The 21,647-nt window shown below is 47.7% G+C and overlaps 1 protein-coding gene across 3 annotated transcripts in view; it reads right to left on the reverse strand.

The window, feature by feature from the left end:
• Positions 1–21,647, reverse strand: part of LOC112563800 — a 48,196-nt gene that overhangs the window by 2,406 nt on the left and 24,143 nt on the right. For all 3 annotated transcript variants that reach the window (XM_025238138.1, XM_025238137.1, XM_025238139.1), the window contains 2 exons: positions 7,197–7,431; positions 3,872–5,864 (listed from right to left, as the gene is read on the reverse strand). In XM_025238138.1, coding sequence (XP_025093923.1) covers positions 3,872–5,864; positions 7,197–7,431 — 2,228 coding nt within the window. The remainder of the gene's footprint in view (positions 1–3,871; positions 5,865–7,196; positions 7,432–21,647) is intronic.

Here is a 21,647-nt window from a genome sequence, read left to right on the forward strand (position 1 = left end):
CATGATAAGGAGGGTTCGATGTCACTGTAAAACCTCGCAAGATATATATACCTCAGAATAACAAACATCATAATAAAATTTTAATGCTGATATATCAACAGTACCAATATTTTGAGCTTAAATTTTCTTTGATAATTTTGACTTTGGAACTGAATATCAACAGTATTAGATCACTTACAGACCTGTAGTTATCAGTTATCATGACAGTCCTGTCAGTAACGGTATATATAACGATTCCTAGCTGGGTTCCTGTAAGGGGAACTTAAGCCCAAGTTTTTCGTATTTCTTCTAGCACTCCTTGTTGGTTGTTATGCGTGTGAAGTCTTGAAAATGAGTCTCAAGTCAGTATCTCAAGTGGTAAATCATTAAGACAAAAATTATTATTAACAAAAGACAGTCATTAAGATAAAGACTGAGCAAAGTCGACTTGCTTTTGAGACCGGCGATTTGAAATTTATTTTCGAGACCTCACATGCAACCTAAACCCTTGGGTGTGCCATGTGAACGCTCCACACGTGCAAAACTACATTCCACACGTACAACACTATACTATTGTGCAATTTTGGGTTAGAACACGTATTATTATTTTGTTATTTCACACAGTACTTCAACAAGACATCTAATACCCCGAAATTTGTAGCAGCCAGCGCTTGCCATGTCTAGAAGACTGCTTACATGGCGCGGTGGATTTTATTGGTCTTGGTGAGAGTTTTGTTGTCTGACTCGTTTTACAGTTTAAACAGGTGAGCTGAAAGGTGTGATTCATGCGTGATGTCAGCAACTGAGACAAGTTATTGGTGTGGGCTTGAATACTGATACAACAGCACACATAACAAGTAAGCACACACACACACAAAAGCAAGTAAGCACACACACAAACACATGAACAAGTAAGCACGCGCACAAATGTAGAATAGTTTATGACTGTGCCTTCTGCAGGAGGTGAACACAGCTCTCTGCATGCAGAGCATCGTTCACCCCAGATTACTTCCATTCATCATCTGCTGTCTGGCGAAACAGTCGGGTATCTCGGGTGGGAGTTTGCTTTCCTTTTCCCCTTTCTGGATGACTGTCTCTAACTTCTCGAGGTTGCTCCTCAGAGTTACATTATTTTCTTAGTTTCCTTGGTTTGTTTCTACTCTTTTTTTTTTTTTTTTTAATGTATTAGTATTTCCTCGGTTCTGGTAGTTGTCTTTTCTTTGATGTCTTTTTCTTCAGGAACGTGCTGTACTCCAGACTACGATTGTTAGCTGCTCAGCACCTGTCCGGCTGGAGATGCCGACACATTCCGGTGCAGTCACCTGCCACTTGACTGTTGTTCTTGAATGTCGGTGTTTTCACTCTTTCTGCAGTCTTTTTACTGTTGCTGTTCCTGGTCTCACTGTCTTCTCCAGTGTTTACATAATCACTTTGGTCCCGTCAGTGTTCGCCTCAGTTCTTAGCCTTGTAACCAAACTGTTTCTTTCTTATGTTTTTACAGTTCATGTGCATAAAAGTGCGCTTTATGTTTTACCCCTTGCCTTCAAATATAAAACACCCAGCAGACTGACTCGGGTGCAGCTTGCGAAGAAGATTAGAGTCTCATATTTTGTCTGTGTCTGCTCACCTAGCTACTTTTTGTGTTTTCTTACAAATGCGCATCTTTACTTTGATGTGAGTGGTTTTATGTTCACAAGAGAGCAAGACGTGCACAGGTTTAAAAAAAAAGTTCGCTTCGTAATGTTTCGGTCGTTGGAGAACGAGTCCGCACTAACCTCACAGCCCATCCCCCTCCTCGTGAGAATGAGTCCGTACTAACCCCACCTTCTCTCTCTCTCCCCACCCTCCTTGTGGTGGAGGAGGTAAGCGTGGTGTCCACCTTACATTGCCGCCTGCTCTCCACAAACCTCTAACTATCGTTTGGATTAAGTAGGCAGGGAGGATATTAACAATAAATTTTAATTAATCTGGTGTCGGGTAGCTCTTGGACACCAGCAGCCGATCCAACCTTTCGTCTAAAGGAGAGGGTCATTTGACAGTAATGAAACGTGTGGTGTTTGGGGTGAAGTTGTTTTACCACGTCGACAGTGTTGTGAGGTGAGACAGACAAAATAAAACTTGAGGGATCGAAGGCTGCACAACGAACTCGAAACATTTTCCAGCCTCTGCCTGCCAAACACCAGGTGCAGGGCACCAAACAATTGCTCTTGAGTGACGTGTAGAGATGGCTTGTAGACACAACTCGACATCACTGCTTGTCAGACTCTTTATCTACAACACAGACACACACACCTGCACGTCACTGCACACGACTGATGTTGATGTGACCGGTTTGATGTTTGTGAGTTGTCGGTTATTCCTGTGATCACCCTTATCTGAATCCTTGTTTTTTGTTTGTCGATTTATTGGCGTGATCTTCTGTAATTAAGTGTGAGAGATGTTGGTTAATTTTTTTATTTTATTTTTTTTTTTTTGGGGGGGGGGGACCTCCTGACACTCCCTGCTGTTTGTGATTAAGGTCCGTTTATTCACAACACTCGTGGTTCTGGAAAGCATGCACGGTAGGGAAAGTCACGGTTCACCAGGAACACACCATTTGCACGTGACTGCATGCAGGAATGTGAACACTACTCATGCATACCTACATGCGCACACACACACACACACAGACAAACCACACGCGTGTAGGTAAGAGACGACAAGGAGACGTGGCAAGACAATCACGTGATTCATTGATCACGAAAGTCATGAACTGGTCAAACTGGAAAATGGAAGAGAATAGTAGTCCTCACAGCCCACCCTTTGTAACAGATGTGGCGTAGTCAGCGGGATTTCTGTCGACAATTAACGGTTCACCAGGGCTAGCAGGTGTCGACGGTGGAGATATACCTTTGTTACAGATATACATATATTTTTAACACTTTGTAGCTACTTCCGAGGTAATCTTCTGGACACGTGACACTGGACCACGTCCTCGAATCACTACGATGGCCAAAAGGTGTTTTGAAGCGTGACAGTCAGGTGGCTAGTATAGTAGACTGGCTCGTGACAATAAGCTAATGTAGACTCATAACAATGATGTAGTTAGTGTAGACTGTAGACTGCTTCGTGACAATCAGTTAGGTAGCTAGTGTAGACTGCCTGGTAATAATCAGCTGGTGTAGACGCTTTTGTGGAACTAAAGGACAACGACAAAAAGTCAGCAGCAGCAACAGCTTGTCACACCCAGAACGTAAGAACAACCCGGAGGCATTTCTTGTGGACGAGAACTATAAATAACCGGCATAATGCACCGTGGGAAGCGAGCAGCACCAGCAGCACCAGCAGCCATTTCCACGCTCACCAGACCTGACCTTTCACCCCACAACGAGAAGATAATCGAGGCTCTATTCTAAAGAAAATCGACGTACGCTTAAGTTTGGCCGATGATCGAAGAAATTGTTGGAGTACAGGAGAGCCTGCAATTACACTGAAATGCCCCACCTCCCAGCAAACTTCCGGAATGAGGGCGCATTTACACATCACATCAAGCCCCGAGTCGTTGCAGCTGCATCAAGTCTGGGATTGGTGATGGATGGTAGCCATGGTGCTGGACTATCCACCCGCAGATGTATGGCCACATCACATTACCGCTGTGACTGAAAACGACAGACTAAACAAACGCAACACAAAAAAACCTCTCTGAGTCTTTAAACAATTTTAAAAACTGATTTTATGTAAAAACGTGACCATGCGTGACAGGCGTTCTTTCCTTGCGAACTGTGGGGAACAGACTGGAATAAACATGCGGATGCAGCAACAACTGTTGAAAGAAATCATGAAACAAAACATCACACGTCATCATGCTAGGTGGCGGAGGACATGGCCGTGCAAAGGGAAGGGGTTACTATACTTGACTGCACAGCCCGTGCCCCTGTTCCGACTCGTTGGAGGAGGTTTCCTGGGAGGAGGCGAGAGAGTAATTAGCCGAGTCCCTTCGCCCGATCTCGCCCTTCCTGGCCACGATATGAAGGTGACGGGGGTACCCGTGGTCTTTATTCATCGCCACGTAATCCACTTTGCCCGTCCCCAGCCGCCCGGCAGGTGGTCTGTCGACAGCCGCCACCCCGGGTGCATGAAGCTGTCCGTTCTCTGTGATGGCGGGCAGACCGATGACGTTGCCATCTGTGGTGCTGGGTTGTTTGCGGGTGGGGTGCGAGAGGTCGGGGAGACTGAAGTTGTGAGAGTTCAGTGGGTGGTGTTGGTGAAACTGGCCGTGGTGAAGCTGCAGCAGCTGCCCGTCATCGTCACTTCCGCTGACGGTCGAACCACGCTTACCCGAACGCACTCCGGAGTCCAAGGAGTCGTCAAGTCTGAGAGTGACTTCGCCCAGTTCACCCTCCACAATTCCGCGACGTTTTCCAGCTGATTCGGCTGAACCCACTGGTCCGCCATTGCCTCCACCAGCCGCTGCACCTGGGTAGTCTAAGGTCTGTCTCTCAAGGGACCCGTACCTGCCCATCTGCAGACTGCGGTGCTGCTCTTTGTAAGTGTTGGCAGCACGCGACGACTCCTTCACCTTGTCTCGGAAAGACGACATCAGCGTGGGCAGCGGGTCGTGGGCGGACGACGGTGTCTGGGTGGCCGAGTTGGACACGTCCACCCGTCCTCCCGCTGCACTCTTATCCACCACGGCATACAAGTCGTCGCATTTGCTGCGGATGCTGTTGCGATACTCCCTGCACAGCGTGTTGTCGTTGACACTGTCCTGTTTCCGCAGTCGCACGCCGCAGCTCTTGCTGGTCGCGTCACCACCTCCATCATGAGCACCGCCGCCCACCTTGCCGTTGCTGTGCACGTCTGCCGTGACGTTCACCACCCGGGGGGCGCCGTCCTCCCCTCGGCGCATCAAGGAGTCTCCGCCCCCGCCTCCGCACGTGTCCTGCGCACCATCCGAGTTGCCGCTGCGCACCGACTCGTCAAAGGTCACGCGCTGACCCCCGTTTCGCCGGCCCGGCCTGGGCTTGCGCATGGCCCCAGCACCAGATGCACCACAGTCCACCGCAGTTCCTTCACCCAGGTTGGCGTTGTCCGAGTCCTCGGTGCCAGCGTCGGAGTGAGGAAGGTCAGGGTCAGGGGTACCGTCCCTTGAACCCTGGTCTACGGCCTCCAGGTAGCCGGGTGGCGACTCCCCGTTGCGACTGCGGCGGCTGGAGCGGGAGGACATGTCCTCCAGTTCTACACCGTTATGTCTGTGGTTGCCGTCGCCGCCGCCGCCGCCACCGGCCGAATCCCGGTCAAAGGTCGGGTTCTTGACGACCTGGTCGTCGTGGATGAGGAACAGCGGTTGTCCAAGCGGAACGTAGTCCAGAATGCGGAACTGCCATCGCTGCTTGACAGTCAAACCGAACCACAGAGCAATCCACAGCACCATGTAGCACACCTCGCACACCAGCGCTATCAGCACCAGGCGGTCAGAGGTCGGCCGGTACAGCGCCACCAGTTCGTAGATTACCGGCCCTTTGCAGAACGCGAAGACCACTAGCGCCGCCATGGCGCACGAGTGGGGGACATAACCCTGGCAGCCGCTGCTCACCACCACGGCCTGCTTGACGAAGCTCTCCGAGCTGCTGCGATGCTTGCGTTCCACCAGCCGGAACTTCTCGGCGAAGTAGTGGGAGCCATACTCGAACACCGTCATGGTCGACAGCACCATCACCGCCGAGCCGACGATGTACAGGGCTGTGGTGGTGGAGCAGCTGAGCGACAGGTCGATGTTGATGAACAGGTCACGGTTGTAGCACACTTTGTACAGACAAGAGTAACCACAGTAACCGAAAATGGCGTTTAAGGTCATGGCCAGGAGCTGTCCTGCGAAAACCGTCGTCAGAGCTTTGTTTGTGTACCTGCAACACCCGGGGTGCATGTTAGACATCACCACTTATGTCACCTGTCGGATATAATTCCTGTCACAATGATATCATCTCCTCTCTGTAAGTCTAGGGATATTTTCTATTATCTATTCAAATTTGACTTTCTAGGTGAAAGCCTGTCATTTATAACGGATAAAATTATGATAACTGTTTGCATTCAGTTTTTTACTGTCATGTGACCCTCACAGGTACATAAACACACTTTATAGCAAATACAGTTACTGTAGTCTCTAACAAACTTATTTTTTGGCCCAAACAATTACTGTGCGGCTGAGAAACAATGATATCAAATATTATTTTTACAATACACTCAGTTACCATGTTGCCTAAAAAAATCTCTAAAAAATCTAAAAATCTCCCATTTCCCACTTCTGTAGACCTTCAGACGTGTTTACAAGATCGTGAAGCCCATAAACATTTAAAGACAAATATTAACCACACGTCACCTTGGGCTAGTAACGTACAGGGCCAAGTTTTTAACTTACCGGTCCAATTAACTTCTGACATTTTGCTTCAGTGTCAGAGAATGAAGGTAATCAAACAATTCTAAAGAAAATGTTCTTTTTAAACTACAAGAACTGAAGAATAATAACAAAAAATGGCGCTGGATCTATAGTGGAGTCGTGAAGTGTCATTCGGTCTCTATAACGCCTTTCCATTTTTGCTCAATTACCGCGCACCTAATGAACACGTCCATTTCACCGTCGTTTCCTCACCGCGCGTGCTTTATAATCGACCACGTGTCAGGTCTTGTCCTCCTCCTCCTTCACCCCTGCAGCCCCGAGATTTCTTCCCTCTTCTTGCATCTTGTAGTCTCCCACCTCACCTCTGCTTCTTGGCTCATTGTTTCGCACACATTCAAGAACTTACATGCGCATGCATGCACACAAACACGCTCTCCATCTTATCGATGCTATGACCCTTGCCTCCCCCTCCTCACAAGGTTTTGCTTGACTTGTGAGTCTTTGCAAAGCCCACTGGCATCGTGTAGTGAACATCCAGACAACTCCTCCGGGTCTGGACACTCCCCTGTTACTCATCAGCCACAGGCTAACAACGGGCTGTTCATTAACGACGTCCTTCTTCTGTCTGTTGGCAAGATGCTGTTCATCAGTGACTCACGCTGCCCTGTATGGAAGCTGGATGATGTCATGCATGAAGATTTCAGTTACATGAAAGTTACCTACTTGTATATCTTTTGTTACACACATACAATCTGCCAATCGCGGGTTGAGGAGTTGTTATTACTGATTATCTAGAGCCCACACGTTTCTCACCTTGGATGCCCTGGATCACGTGACTTACCAGAAGACGGAAGCGTAGCGCATGCTGAAGGCCACCAGCGCCGCCACGAAGTTGACGAAGGCCAACGACAGCGACGTCTCGCTGCCCCAGCCACCCAAGGGAGGATTCGGGGTAGGCACGACCACCCGCGAGCTGTTGGTCACGAGGTTGGTCAGGTTGATGCTCCCCATGATGTCACTCATGTGCGCCCGCTCAGCCTTGAAGAGGAAGTCCAAGTCGGTGCTCCACAGAGCATCTGAAAAATAATCATTGGAAAAGGAGTTGGAGGAGAAGAACTATCCCCACGAGTCAATTTTTAGACAGATGAAGACAACAAAGAATGTTACCATGGTGATATCAAAGACTTTGTCGGTGTCCCTGGGAGTATTAACATCTTTTATGGTTCAGATATTTATGATGCACGCATTGGATTGTAAACTGTTCTGATTGTGACTACAAACATCCTCCTCGCCCTTGTCAGAAGCTGTTTACCGCTTCCTCGAGATTTACAAACGGCGGAGCTTCGAGAACTTTCTGCAAATGGCATGAGCATCTGCAGAGTACTCCCGCTCACCAACAAATATTTTCAAAGTTCAGAAAACCTGTTTGTTTGCAGCAAGACCAGCCATCGGAAGAAGGCAAACTCTCAGTCTGCTCTCCCGACCTTTAGGGGAAACCTCAAGATCGAGCTCTGAGAGCGGGTGAAGGTGAACTGGCATAACACCCGACACCCGATAGCTGCAGGGGTGGGTGGATGATGGGTGGGTGGATGGTAGGAAGCGGCAGGTCTGAGATCACCAGCACCGAGCGCCAGGCAGCAGACGGTCTGCCATCCTTTTGATGTGCCATACAATTCTCTTTGTTCATACCTCTTTTTTTTCATTCTCTCTCCCCGACCCCTTGCAGCGAAGTTACCGACAACAAGCTGTTGCTTTTCCTTCGGTTCTCTGATTCTGTTTGTGCATGTGTGTGCGTGCGAGTGCATGCATGTCTGTTTTACTTGACTGTTCATCAGATCATGATGCTCTTCGACGACAGTGGAGCGGCAGAAGATTATCTTTTCATTTATTAATAGTCTCCAAAACAACTTTGACACAATCCCTCAGTTTTCTTGAAGGAGGAGGAGGGAAAAGATAAAGTCCACTGTAATAAAAGCAACATTATGACATAACAATGTATAATAAGATGCTGACACCAGACTGCCTACAAGAGCAGCAGGTTATCTACATTCATGACTGCAGCTTATTTTTGGTAAAATCAAACAAGAACCTTTGAGGAGGATACACCAGTGGTGGGAGGAAGACGAGCTGTAAACGATTATGCGATGTACCTCATGCAGAGAAAGGAGGAGACGGGGGCGGCGGAAACAGAGGGTGGGAGGCCGAGTGAAGGGGGAACAACACCTTCCAGAGTAAGAAAACAAGAGTTGTCTGCATGCCCTTCCTTACAATCTATCTCTGACTCCTCATCCCGTGGTGCATTCTCGAAGCTGAAGGACTGAATTATAGCGTTTTTGTTAACTTTTCAACAAGAAATGAATACAAGTAGCAACTCGATATCACAAGATTTAAACACAACATAAATATCAACTTGTTCTCTACCGTCAATGTCAGTAGTATTCAGTTTAGTTCCAGAAATGGGATCAAGAGCTTATCTCTCTAAACACCTAGTTCAGTCTCTAGAACTTCCAAACGTTTATAAACCCAGTCTCATGACATCCTCTACTGTTTCTAGGAGGGCGACAGGTAACAGTCACAAGTGCTAAAACCGTTGATAAACCCAAACCAGGTGAAACCTGTTACAATGAATCAAGTTGTCCTGCTCAAGTCCTCTTTACCTGTAGTTCCTTGTGAATTGTCTTTGACCTGAAGCATCGGCCCTCGTCTAAAATCGTATCAGCGTCAAAGAAGCATCACTGTCGTTGTCCAGACAACACACACCTACACACACAGGGAGGGTCACGCTGGATGTCAACAGGTGAGTCCCCCAAGACTAAGGCCAGAATAAGGCAGAGGACTTGCAGGTGTCTTAACGTTGTCTAGTTCATGATAAGAGCACGAGGCAGCCTTCGCTTTCCCTCCATTCTGTTCCCACACTCTTTATGGAGAGAAATGTGCATCACTATACCACTTACCTGACTGCGAGCAAAAGAAGAAGAAAAGATACCGTTCATGGGCTGGGAGAGCGAGAGAGGTACAGAAGAACGACAGTTCCACCGTCCCAGCATCCAGCAAACAAGCATCTCTTTCTGCATCAACCAGTGACTTTTTTTGCAACCCTCTGTGCGTGTCTTTAACCGTTAAATCAATTTTCTTGTTGACCGAATAACTAAATGGACTCTAGTTGTAAACTAATCTTATTGCCACGTTCACTATCGCCATGGTCTATGGAGTTGTTGCCTATGATGCTGATGACTAGCTCACAGTCAATGGGATGATAACAGTCAGGATGCTGACTACACGCTAAACGTCTGCTGCACAATGAGTTACCTCCCTTTGTGCACGTGCATCTCACGCCCGCACACATCCCAACGATGCACACGCCCGAGGTTACTGTGACATGTCAGGCGTGGCCTGCGTGTGATGGGTGAGGTAGGGGGGGAACGACTCCCCTGTGTCAGCTATTTGCGGGGAAGCTGGTGGGAGGATGCTGCACTCAGTTGGGGAAGCCTGGGGGGCACCTGCCACAAGGGAAGTCACGTGATCAAAGACTTCTCTGCACGAGGATCCTGCCCAACACTGAGTCCGACTGACGCAACAATCCGAAACTTGTCTTTTTTGAGTGAGGAATGAAGGGAACTTGTGGCACACAGAGAGAGATACAGCGTGTGTCGGGTGTGTGGATATCTTTCACAAACCTTCTCACATAGCTAACGCTACATAAACGTCTTCCGACATCTGGATCCCTTGTTCCCTGCGCCGTGTGGTTGTCTACCCCAGACGGCGAGGTGGCCCTCAAAATGCCAGTGCTAACGGTGAGCGCCACTCACCACTTGGGGAGATAAGCCCACCTTTCTGTCCCCCATCTCGCCCACACATCAAACACAGCCTGGGAGGACAAGCCACCGGAGGGCGGGGTATATCTCGCGGAGGAGAACAGAATCTCGCGTGACGTCTGCGCACTAGAAAGACAGCCCTGTTTATTTTACCAACATCCTATCAGGCCGCGTGCCCGGCGTTCCAGGTGCCTGAACAAGAAAAGCTTAATGGCGACCTGAAGAACATCTCAAAATGTCGGCTGCAAAAAGGATAAGATAACTGCGAGGGGAAAAGTCAGATGCATTTTAAGTCCCTTGTAATCAGCGCGGTTTTTCTCGGACTGTCAGCAGCTGAATTAGTCCTCGTAGAAGGACTGACCTATACACCAGGACGGTCTCTACCATCTTGTCTATACTACAGGTAAAAACCTGGAAATAAACCACACAGAGCTTCCATCTAAACTAAAAGCAAATCACACAAATCCTCCTTCTACGCGAGAAGAGACCCTCCCATCCTGGACCCGCATCCTTGCCGTGAGTGATCACAAAGACTGATAATGAAATTAATTGTCCCCAGGTTGTGTTCGAAACAAGGCCGTCACAATCGAAGATCAAGAATAATTTCTTGGGAACATTTTGATTATAAAATATAGTAATACACAATATATTTCAAAAGACGTGAACAGGTAATATAATAAAAGTAAAACAGAACTCCTCTCCCCCACACCACCCACACAGTCACGTGAGCTGCACGAGGATGGAACTAATGACAACCTGCAATATTGTCGAAAGTCAGTGACACACGAGACACTAATGACTGCTAAGGTCAGAGCCAGACACACGGATGGCACCAGGGACTTGTGACACACCGACATGAACGATAACGACCGCAAGCAGCTGGCAGCATCCTTTATCAGCGCGGGACAGCAGCCAATCGCTCCACAGATTATCTCTAATCTCTCTGTAACTGCATTTCTCCAGTAGCGGCAGTGGAGGGGCGCTAGCTTCTAATATCCCTTGAAATATTGGCGAGGGTTTCATCGTTTCAACCCTTCCTCCCACCATCCCCTATCATCCCCCCCCCCCCCAAAAAAAAAAAGCCAACCCCCGTCTGCATCTTGCCTGTCACGTTGAGGTGCTGAAGATGCTGCTAAATGGAGACTAAATTGTCTCTTAGTGACACCTCCCTGGCTCCCTGCCACTTCAGGGTATCGGCTGTGTCGCGCGCGCGTGCGTTCATGTGTACGTGATTTTTAATGTCTTCGAGAGCGGACAGCCGAGTGGTTAAAGGACTGGCGTTTCAACCCGGGAGCGAGCCGGTTCGATTCTTGTGCAGCGAAAGTTAACACAGTTTTCGGGAATAGGTACCATAGACGGCTTGAGGAAGGTGAGAGAGCAGAGACGGACATCGACCTCACAAAAAGTTGATTGTTGTTGTTGTTGTTGTTGTTGTTGTTGTTGTTGTTGTTGTTGTTGTTATGTTTTAAGGAGGAAAATGTGCTTCCATCTAAAGACGATTTGGCACTGTCGGGGTTGGGAGATGGGAATGTGGGGAAATATGGGGATTGGAGGACAGGGGAAGGGCTTTGGTGAGGTATAGGAGGAAGGTCGTTGCCCTGTGATGCCGCAGGTGTTGTTTACTTCTGCTGATGACTTCTTTTCCTGTTGTGGTCGCTTGCTCTAGATGCCCAGGAGGCCTGCCGATCCTCTAACACTTCACTCCCCAACGACGTAAAAGGTAAGGGGACTACCTCTCTCAGTTTTTTCTAAATACCTCAAAAGTCTGGCTGGTCCTCTTTCGTTCATCTGATCCATGGTCTGCACGTGTCGACGTGGATGTTGTACGGCATCACGACTTCCTACGACAAGAGTTTGGCTACTTCTTGTTTTGTTTGCAAGATGACATGGTTCTCACCACTCCACTGCCTACTTGGGGTGGTGACCTCTGTCATGTCAACCATCATTTCACCCTCAACACTGTCTCAGCGCCTACTTTTGCTTCCCACCTTGTATTTGTTTTCAAAGATTCGTATGTAAATGTCAAAACTTTTGTTTCTCTGCACTTGTCTGACTGTCCTGTCTTTCTGTCTCGTCTGCTTACCAACCTCTCTTTTGGTCTGTTTGATTCACTACTTGTCTATGCTTACTAGTCTGTCTGTCTGTCTGCTTCTTCGCCTGACCTGCCTCCATTCATTCGTTTATTGGGTTTATCCTTTCCTACCCGTTTTCCATTTTAAGCCCCGAGTCTAACCCCGTGGGAAAATTTTGCTTCCTACTGAGATGAATCATTCATAAGGCAGAAATAATGAAGGTAATCATTGAATGTGTTTATATTTGTTTTTGTTAAATATCTCTCCTGTAGCTGTACAACTCATCTACTCAAAAAAAAAAGAAAGAAAAAAGAAAAAGGTTTCGAAGAAAGTGGTAATTTGACTGCAGGTATGGCACGCTGCCAGTGCAAGGTAGAACTCATTGGAAGGTGTGTCCAAGAAATGCTGTTTCGCCAAAAGGCTTCAGTTGTTTTTTTGTTGGTTTTTTTGTTGTTGTTTTTTTTTGTAACACTTCGTCTGTTTAGAAACTCATCAGCATACCTACTTGTGTAAAAACTCCATAGTGTAGTTCATACCTCTAACGTGTCAAACCCATCCACAGGTGAGAGAAGGATGGGGACGTGGAGAGAAGAGAGAGGGTGAAGAGAGTGATGGATGGAGAGTAAGAGGCGGCTAGAGTGGGAGACAGAAGGGTAGACAGAGAGAGTGGAAAAGAGAGAGGTTAGAAAAGGTCGTTACATGTCCGTTACATGTCCATTCCATTTACATCGTACAACTGCGTGTTCAACATGTGTGGGGCTTCTGTCTTCTCGAAAGACAGAAAGATGCTGGGGATGGCGAACGATCATGAAAGGAATATGCTTCGTTATTCTCCCCATCCCCTCGTCGGCAACAAACGATTAAGCTGTCAGTAACAGCGTCAGCCAAAAAATAAATAAATAAAATTTAAAAAAAAAATGCAGAATGCGAACACGTGGGCATCAGTTGCTGATGGCAACTGCCAAGACAAGGAGACAGCGCCACCCGCCGACCTACCAGAGAAGATTTCTGGAAATCATTGGCCAAAGTTCAGACTAGTCGCCCTGCATGTGTACGGGATGTCAAACAAGAGATATTTGTTTTTAAAAATGTCCACCAAAATGCAATCCTTGTGTAAACACACGACTTCTATCGCCTCTGGCTTCAGCTTCTGTCGACAGATCCAACCGTCAAGTCCAGATGCAGCAGATGGAAGAGTCGGAGCAAGCAAGACAGTGGGTGTTGCTGTTTGTGACATTCTTCCAACAGCCAATTAATTTTTGAAGTGATGAAAAATGTGATTCAAAGGACGATTTCATGATTCAGTGACAGACCTTCATGTGCTGGTAAGGTTCATGCGATGACTGTACTGACAAGAGGGATGATTACAAACAGCAATGTTACCTCCTGAAGACTGACAGCCACAGCGACTGAGAACCAAGACTGACCGGTAATGCAAGAGGAGATTAGAAACATTTCATACTTATCCAAGATAACCTACAGCATATTTCTCAAAGGTTATTCACAATATTATATTTACCAAAGATAGTAGACTACCCAGGTCTCTTCACAATACTACATAAAACGCTCCTAAATTTTTTGCTAATTTTTTTAAAGTTTACACCGATCCCATTAATAATGATGCTCACTGAACTGTTAGCCAAACCGTTGAAATGTTTTCAGTCCTTCCTCTGGTCAGTTTGGTTACAACAACAAACAACAGTCTCCAGACCAGCCTCATGTTGTTGACCTTGTCCTGGAGACGTTTACGTGCCGACATGCACGAGGCGCACGTGCTAGGGATGGCGTTGGGGTCGGGTAGTGTGTACGTGTGGGAAGGAAGGTGGGTGAGATCGTGAACCTGGGTGGAGAGGTGTGGGGGGCAAGAGTAAGAACACGCTCGCACGGCACGCAGAGGGCGAGAAAGATGCTGGAAGCACTAAGGGCATGGCATCTGCAGTCACGGACTGTTATGTCTGGGGCCAGTGCCTCGTGGTCTGCCCGTGACGTCGCGACATGCGCAAGACAAACATGTTGAAGTACATTCAGCCCACGGCTCCCTCCTACATCCACAGCCATCGTTTTATTTTTTTCAGGAGCCAAGCAAGCGCCATCCAATGCGGCCCCCAGACTGAATTATGGTCTCTCATCCTCTGTGCTTCCTTCCCTTAGAAAGACAAGTACCTATCCCATGAGCCTCGACACCATCCACTCTTCTCTCTGTACTTGGAGTGTTTATATAATCCACGAGACACGTCACGTGACTTGCCCGTCAACAGCCATCTGCCCTGAGGATGCTTCTCTATATTACTCCCTGCCTCTATGTCTCGATAAGTGTATATGCGTATATCTGTGTGTATGTGTGCGTGAACGTACGTATGTATAGCAAAGGGAGTGAAAATATTCTTACAGCACCTGACAACCTTCCCGTCATACACTTCAAACACGCAGGCTGCTTCTCACAGTCTTACCCTCCGCCTACCACCTTAAAGTAGACAGGTACACATACACACATGCAATATTCTGGAACCGTGCTGACATTGGTGGCTACCATCCCCATCACCATCATCATCACCATCACCTCCATCACCTGCAGGAAGACTGGCTACAGTGACGACAGCAGCCTCCTGTGTTCTTGCTAGCACCTACATGCATGGCATCCATCGACAGGTACCAATACCCACGTGGCATGTGCCAGAAAGTTCCGTCTCGGATCTGAGGTGAAGACAGCAGGAAATAAAAACGAACATAGGTCATGGGCAACCAGGTCTCTGGCAAACACGTGACCTCTCCCTGTGGGTCTGGCAGCACTCGTCTTGGACGTGTCCGCTGACGTGTACAGAGAGAAAACAATGTCTATTTTCACACCGGGCCCCCCTTCCCCTACCTGGAGTGGGTAAGGTAGGTTGTGTACCTGTGCTGGTGTCGTGGGAACCGAGCGGATGTAGCACCTGACATTATTGGTTAATCCAGTCAATGAGTTGCGGGGATGTAACACCTGACATTAGTTATTGGTTAATTAAGCCAATGATGTGTCTGTGTGTGTGTGTTGGGGAGGGGAGGGGAGACACATGTTTACTGAAAATTTTCTTGTCTGAAATAATCTTTTGGCTCTCGCACACAATGGTACTGAGACAGCGCTTGATGCTCAGGCTCTGCATCCTGACCAGACCAACCAACATCTTTCTAGAAAATTTCCTACTTTACACGGAATTCAGCCTTTCCTTACTTACCTTTCTCGTTCGCCATAGCTTTTCATTTTACGGGATTTGTAGAGATTAGTCTAGCGCTGATCCTTCACGTCTGCTTCTTGCTGTCTAACAATGTAGATATTGTATAAATATATCTGAGTGCTTTGTGTTGTCAGTCTAACAATATATCTCCTTGACGACGACTATATTTCAGAAATTAATTAAGAAAATGTGTCGCTAAGGCAGCACAGGTGGAAGATAAATAGTCGGCAGATCATGAGTTGCTTTAATCACAGGAGTGGATGGTAGAGGTTGTGGGGAAGCGATGGCTGCTGGACTCGCCTGAAAGCTCGAGTCGGAAATTCCTGAGCTGCCTTTGATCTTCGCTGCCAGACCGGTGAGCCTCCTCCGCTACCTGGCGCTGACACAAGACACGTGTGGTGTCTGCACCTTGTCCCTGTGTCCGTGCACACGTGTGTTTGTCTGTGTGTGTGTTGCCCGATGATTAACTGTTTTTTTTTTCTTTTACCTTTGTCGGCGTGAACACGTGGGAGATATTCCGGCACCAGGTAGCAATTAACACACAGTGTAACGAGGCTGACAGATGATGGACGGAGAGAAAAACAGAGAGGTGAGGAGAAGAAGCTTGTATGCTTGATGTTTTTGTTATTATTTGGGAATAACAATAACTGCGTATCTGTGCATGTGAGCAGCGCTCACGCCTGTCTGTGTGTATGTCCTCAAGTCGGCAGACAGAATATGATGTGGACACATTGTAAACACATGAAGGCGCACGTAGGAAGGAACTTTCTTTGTGCGCGAGTACCATCCCTCCCTCTTTGAAATCTTGGATTGAGACCCTGACAGGGTACCCATGACTACCAAACACCTGGGCCAGTGTAACCTCCGCTCGGTCTATGAACTCCTTCAGTCCCCTCCCCCACCTCACCCGCCTACCATCCTGAAGAAGTCTGAGAATCCTCCCCACCTTTCCAAAGGGCAAAGAGTGACTACCGACCGATTCAAAACATGACCTTTCAGTTAGTTTGTCCTTCTAGACACGGGTACTTTCACAAGGGTGTGATCGGGTGGATCTGCTAGATCAAAGCGCCATCTCTTTTCATTGTCCTGGAATAATTAACAGACAGGATGAGAGAGTTGAGTAACTGATACACAGGATGAAAGAGTAGTTACTTGTTCTCCTGTAATTGGCAAATGAAGACTCCACAGCCTGATAGTCACAACATTCACGTGTGCAGCTTCTCGCTGATTAGAAGCCAGGAAATCTCTCAATACCAGCTGTGAGCATCAGATATAGGTACCTGATTAATCACGGTCGGTGAACACAGAAATATGTACCTAGTTAATCACAGGAAGTAAAGGCGAAGGAAGAAAAGGTCTCAGTTCTACCCTCCCTTGCCCTAGACACGTCAAACCACTTACCTTCCAAGCTTCTAGGCAACTGGACTCTTGTATATTTTCTGTACCTTTGACTGGCAAAAATTATAAGAGCGAGCTAGCTTTTCTTTGTTTTTCGAATAATTTTTTTACTGGTCTTGATTTCAAAACTGAGAAGGTAGATGTCAATCTGTTCATATTCCCACGCTGGTTTATAGGTGATTACAGGTAAGATGGTCACCTGGTGGCTTCAGATCTTGAGGCCAGACACGTGACAGTCGTGCACCAACCTCGGCATGTCGCTGAGCCAGACAAGTCTTCATGTTCTTGTAGTCAGGTGAGGATGATGAAGTGTCGGCCAGTCCAGAACCTTCTGCTACCTCGTGGAAGTGACGAGTCTCCCCCTTGTTGCCGTCCTTCGTAATGAAATGAAGTCAGGCGTGTAAGCAAACCCTGATCCTGTAAATCCTGTCTACTGTCGTCTTGCGACAGTCTGAGCACTACTCAGACGTGATGAAACCAATGACCAGGAGGACCACAGGTAAATGTAGCGAAAGTGGAAGTTGTTAAAACTCCCTTTCAACGTGTTTATAATTTTATAGGAGTTTAGTTCAGTCTTTGCAGGAAGGTGCAGGTGATTGAGTTAATAACGAGCGATTTCTTTTGTAAGATTTGTTTTCCTCCTTTCTATACTTATTCCACTTGCTAATTATTTTTTTTCATTGCTCTTTCAGAAAAATCCGTTGACTGCTCAGTTCCTCCCTGTGCTTTGTTCATGTTGGTGGCGGGTCATCTGTTCGCTGTTGTTTGTGTTTCTGTGTCATATCGTTGACCATCGTTTGTACTCAGTGCATGGAGCTCGCCTCCTTACTGGGAAATACCGAATGTTATTAATAAACATTATTTGGCACCCATGAGAAATAGTCTGATGCTGCTGTTCCAAAACAAGGATTAAGTTATGGCAGGATGGTAACACAAATATGACTAAGACGGAAGGACGGACGGACTGCCGGCGACTGGAGGGACAGACCACCATCACCCCTTTCCCTCAGTTGGCAGAGTCCACTTGATGTTGGCAGGACACACTTCCCCGCATTCCAGGGGCCAGCCAAACTAAAGCTTGCTCTAAAGCCATCAAATAAACACTCCGAAAATAGAGCTCAGAAATTTGTTGAACAGACGCGCCGTCAAGCCAATCTCCGCTGTCCTCACAAGAAGTAAACACAGCTCATCAAAGGCTCCCGACTATCAGACAGCCACGTGTTTACGACACTGGCACGTACCCTCTTAAAAAAAAGGGGGAAAACAATTTTGCAAACCCTAAATCTGATCTAAATATAAATAAAAATTGTTGCAAATTTTCCCAGCAAACACGCTCTCTAAAAGTCAGGATCCAGCTGTCAGAATTAATCAACAACAACAACATCCCACAATGTGATACAGACATCAGCATGTACACCGACAATGACCACAACCACCAGGTGAATGGAATTCTGATGTCTACCTTGGCAGCAACCTGCAGTCTTGTGACTAAAAACACTTGAACAGAGATTGTGTACTGTATAAGCTCTTTGTAATATTTTATGTTATATTATCATATAGTATTGTACTATTATAGTATCAAAGCATTGTCTTAAGGGACTGAGCGGGTCGACTCGGCAAGTGATCACGTGACGGGGTGGAACTGCTCGACTTGCAGGGCATGATGAACGCCGTCCATCAAATTCCTGAGAGCCGAAGCCGAGTTCTTTCGCTCTACGACGGTACGTTGCCTCCCATCCATTCCCCCATCTCCGGTCACGAGCTCTGTCCTCGTCAGAGGAATGCGCCAAACGCTTATTCTGCCAATGGCCGATCTCCCTCCCTAAGGAAAACAGAACGGAGGGAGGCATTTGATCTTTCATGCAATCATTGCACTCGGGGCATGGGGCGATGTTACACTTGTCTGAGGACAGTAACAACTAGTTCACGATGCGACTCTCACACAGGACAGGGTGGTCTCGGCAACAACCACGTTGACCAACTCACCAAGCAAAGGCAAAAAAAAAAAAAAATAAAGAATAATAATAAATAAAATTAAACAAAGGAACTGAAAAGGAAAAAAACCTCCCTGCACTGTATTCGTCCAAGACATTGCACGTACCTAGTACGACATACTAGACCGAGGCCAGAAGATAGTGCCTGCGGAAGAATTTGTGCACAAACAGGTCTGTGGGGGTGATGTCTGGACGTGTCATACCTGCCCATGGTATGCAAGTGACGTTTCACAAAGGTTTTGGACTGAGGTCAAGTATCAGAGAGTCTGAGGACTGAGGTCACATTTCTTTAGAGGGCAGCGGCATGATTGCGAAGTGCGGTCCGCGGGGTTAGAGAGTGCAGAGGTCAACGGGCATGCAGAGAAAGACAAGCCCATCAGCATCAGGACTGACAAGAAAGAGCTTGCTCTTGTCGACCCATCGTCCGCAAAATATTGACAGAAAGTCATCGGCATCTCAGATGTCACCGCGCCTGAGCCAAAAATAAAAATGTTTAAAAAGTTGCACGACAATTTTCGGAGAATCTGATATTAAACCACCACCAGCCACCACCACAAGCAAGCAACAACAACCACACCATCGCCAACACAAACAACAACACTGTGTTTGTCAGTGTGTCACGACAGCGTCCGAGTCTGTGAGTGCAGCAGTCTTCTCCTTCCTTCCTCCCTTCCAAGTGATTCTTTCACTCTCACTTAGCACAGACTCGTTATGAATCACGACAAGTAAAACCCAGAAGAGACAGCACCATCAAAATGGCCTTCTGGCAGATCAAAAGAACCAACTTCTAAATACTTCCGGCAGACGACAAAACCATTTTGCCCCTCTAGGCCACGTCTGGCCGTCCTGCAATGATCTCCCTTGGATGAACTCCCCCACAAGCCTTCTTATCGCACAATCGGGTGTGTCAATTTGCGGAGGAAGATCAAGGCTGCCCCACACACAGTTGTCGGGGTAATCTTCAGCAGATGAAGATGTCTTTCTCTCTCTCAAGAGAGAGAGAGAGATCGAACCATACTGAGATGTATGCTTGTGATGATTCATAAATACCTGCACTGAATAAATTTTTAATTAGTCTTACCCTCTCACCGCTGCTTGTCTTTCGTGAGATGTGTTTGAGAGTGACAGGTGTTGATAGTGTAAAATAAAAAATGGTGGTGGTGGTGGTGGTGGTGGTAGTTGCCAGAGGACGTTTGCCCGATTCTTTACAAACCCCTGACGTCTACGAATTGACCGAATGGTCAGCCAGGCGAGACTAACACGCCCCAGCGCCACCACCATCATCATCACCACCACCACCAGCAGCAGCAGCAGCGGCGGAGGGCAAGTGTCGGATGCCAGGAGGCAACACGGAATACGTTCTTCAGATCAATCGCCGGCTTCATTTCGCCCTCGCGTGTGAAAACATCTCGCCTGTCAACAACACCCACGGTCACCAGAGAAAGTCATTTCCAGAGTCGACCTGCTTGTCGGCTGCTTTGCCAAAGACAAGGTTCCCCCACAATCCCCTGTCTGCACCTGACTTAACTTTGCTTTTACAAACCTGATGGCTAGCCTGTCTCTGAAGCAAAGCATTCCACGTTCCTTACCCCACACCCTACGAACTCCACCGCCACCTCCTCCATGACCTGTTCACAGACTTACAAGCTACCCATCCGCTCTTCAAATACTTGTCCACTGTCTTCTCCATGTCCTCCTCCTCTTGTGTTTTGGCTTTCGGACACCCTCTTCCCCCGAGAGATCAGGTGACTGAGCTGACAACATTCAAGAAACACTTTCCCCTGCTCGACATTCCCTCCCCGATGTCCCCAGACAAAGTAAATCTATCTCCGTGACTACAGGCTCGGTCACGTGATAAGTTGCGAGAGGTTGGGCGCCGGCTGTTCATCCATCATGACCATTCCTCCATCCTGCAGCTCCCCCTTTCCTCCCCACCCGTGTCTGCTCGGAGGCAGTATCATCTCTGGTCATCTGTCCAGTAACAAAGATCACGTGACAGGTCATCGCTTAAGATGGCGGGAGTAAACATATTTCGTCATCTGCCTGCACGTTAGGTGAGGATGAAGGAGGTTTTGTAGGAGGTATGAGGGGAGGTAAGAGGGGAGGTATGAGGGGAGGCCAGCGGTGTTGACTCTCTGAATATTGTTTACTATTCAGTTGAAACGTCAACATGACTGAAATGTTGATCTTGTGAGCCACTCACTGTTGACATGCATGTAACCAGCAGTATGCGATGTTGAAAAGAGCCAGATGTCCTCCCTAAAACGGAATAAATATTATTATTTACTTATACTTTCTCTGGAGCGGGTGGACAGAAACTACCCGCAGGCTTGTTAACCTTCAGGGCACGAGGCACAGAGGGCGCGCAGGGCATCCAGCCAGGGGCACGGTGTTGGTCTGTCGGCGGGGGATTGAGCGTGACGTATGAGCTACACAATGCTTGGGATGTGTGTATGTGGGTGTGTCGGTCGGTGTGTGTGTGTGGGTGTGTCGATGTGTGTGTGTGTCAGTGTGTGTGTGTCGGTGTGTGTGTGTCGGCGTGTGTGTTGGGGGATGGGGAAGCTGCGATGTCGGGAGGACAAAGCTCGGGGCTGAGTTCCGCCAGACAGACGTGACGTACCACCTCAGTGCCGTGTGCAGCTCTTACCTGCGCGTCGGCCAACAGACTCTTTGCCAGCAAACCTGGACGGGAGGAGAAAATGCAAACAATTCGGAAAACCTCTACAACTGTTAAAGCTCTTCTTCCTTCGAGTACAATGATGGAGCGATACGTGGACTCCAGCCCGAGATCTCGCTCAGTC

The sequence above is a fragment of the Pomacea canaliculata genome, linkage group LG5 (assembly GCF_003073045.1).
Source record: "Pomacea canaliculata isolate SZHN2017 linkage group LG5, ASM307304v1, whole genome shotgun sequence".
NCBI lineage: Eukaryota > Metazoa > Mollusca > Gastropoda > Architaenioglossa > Ampullariidae > Pomacea > Pomacea canaliculata.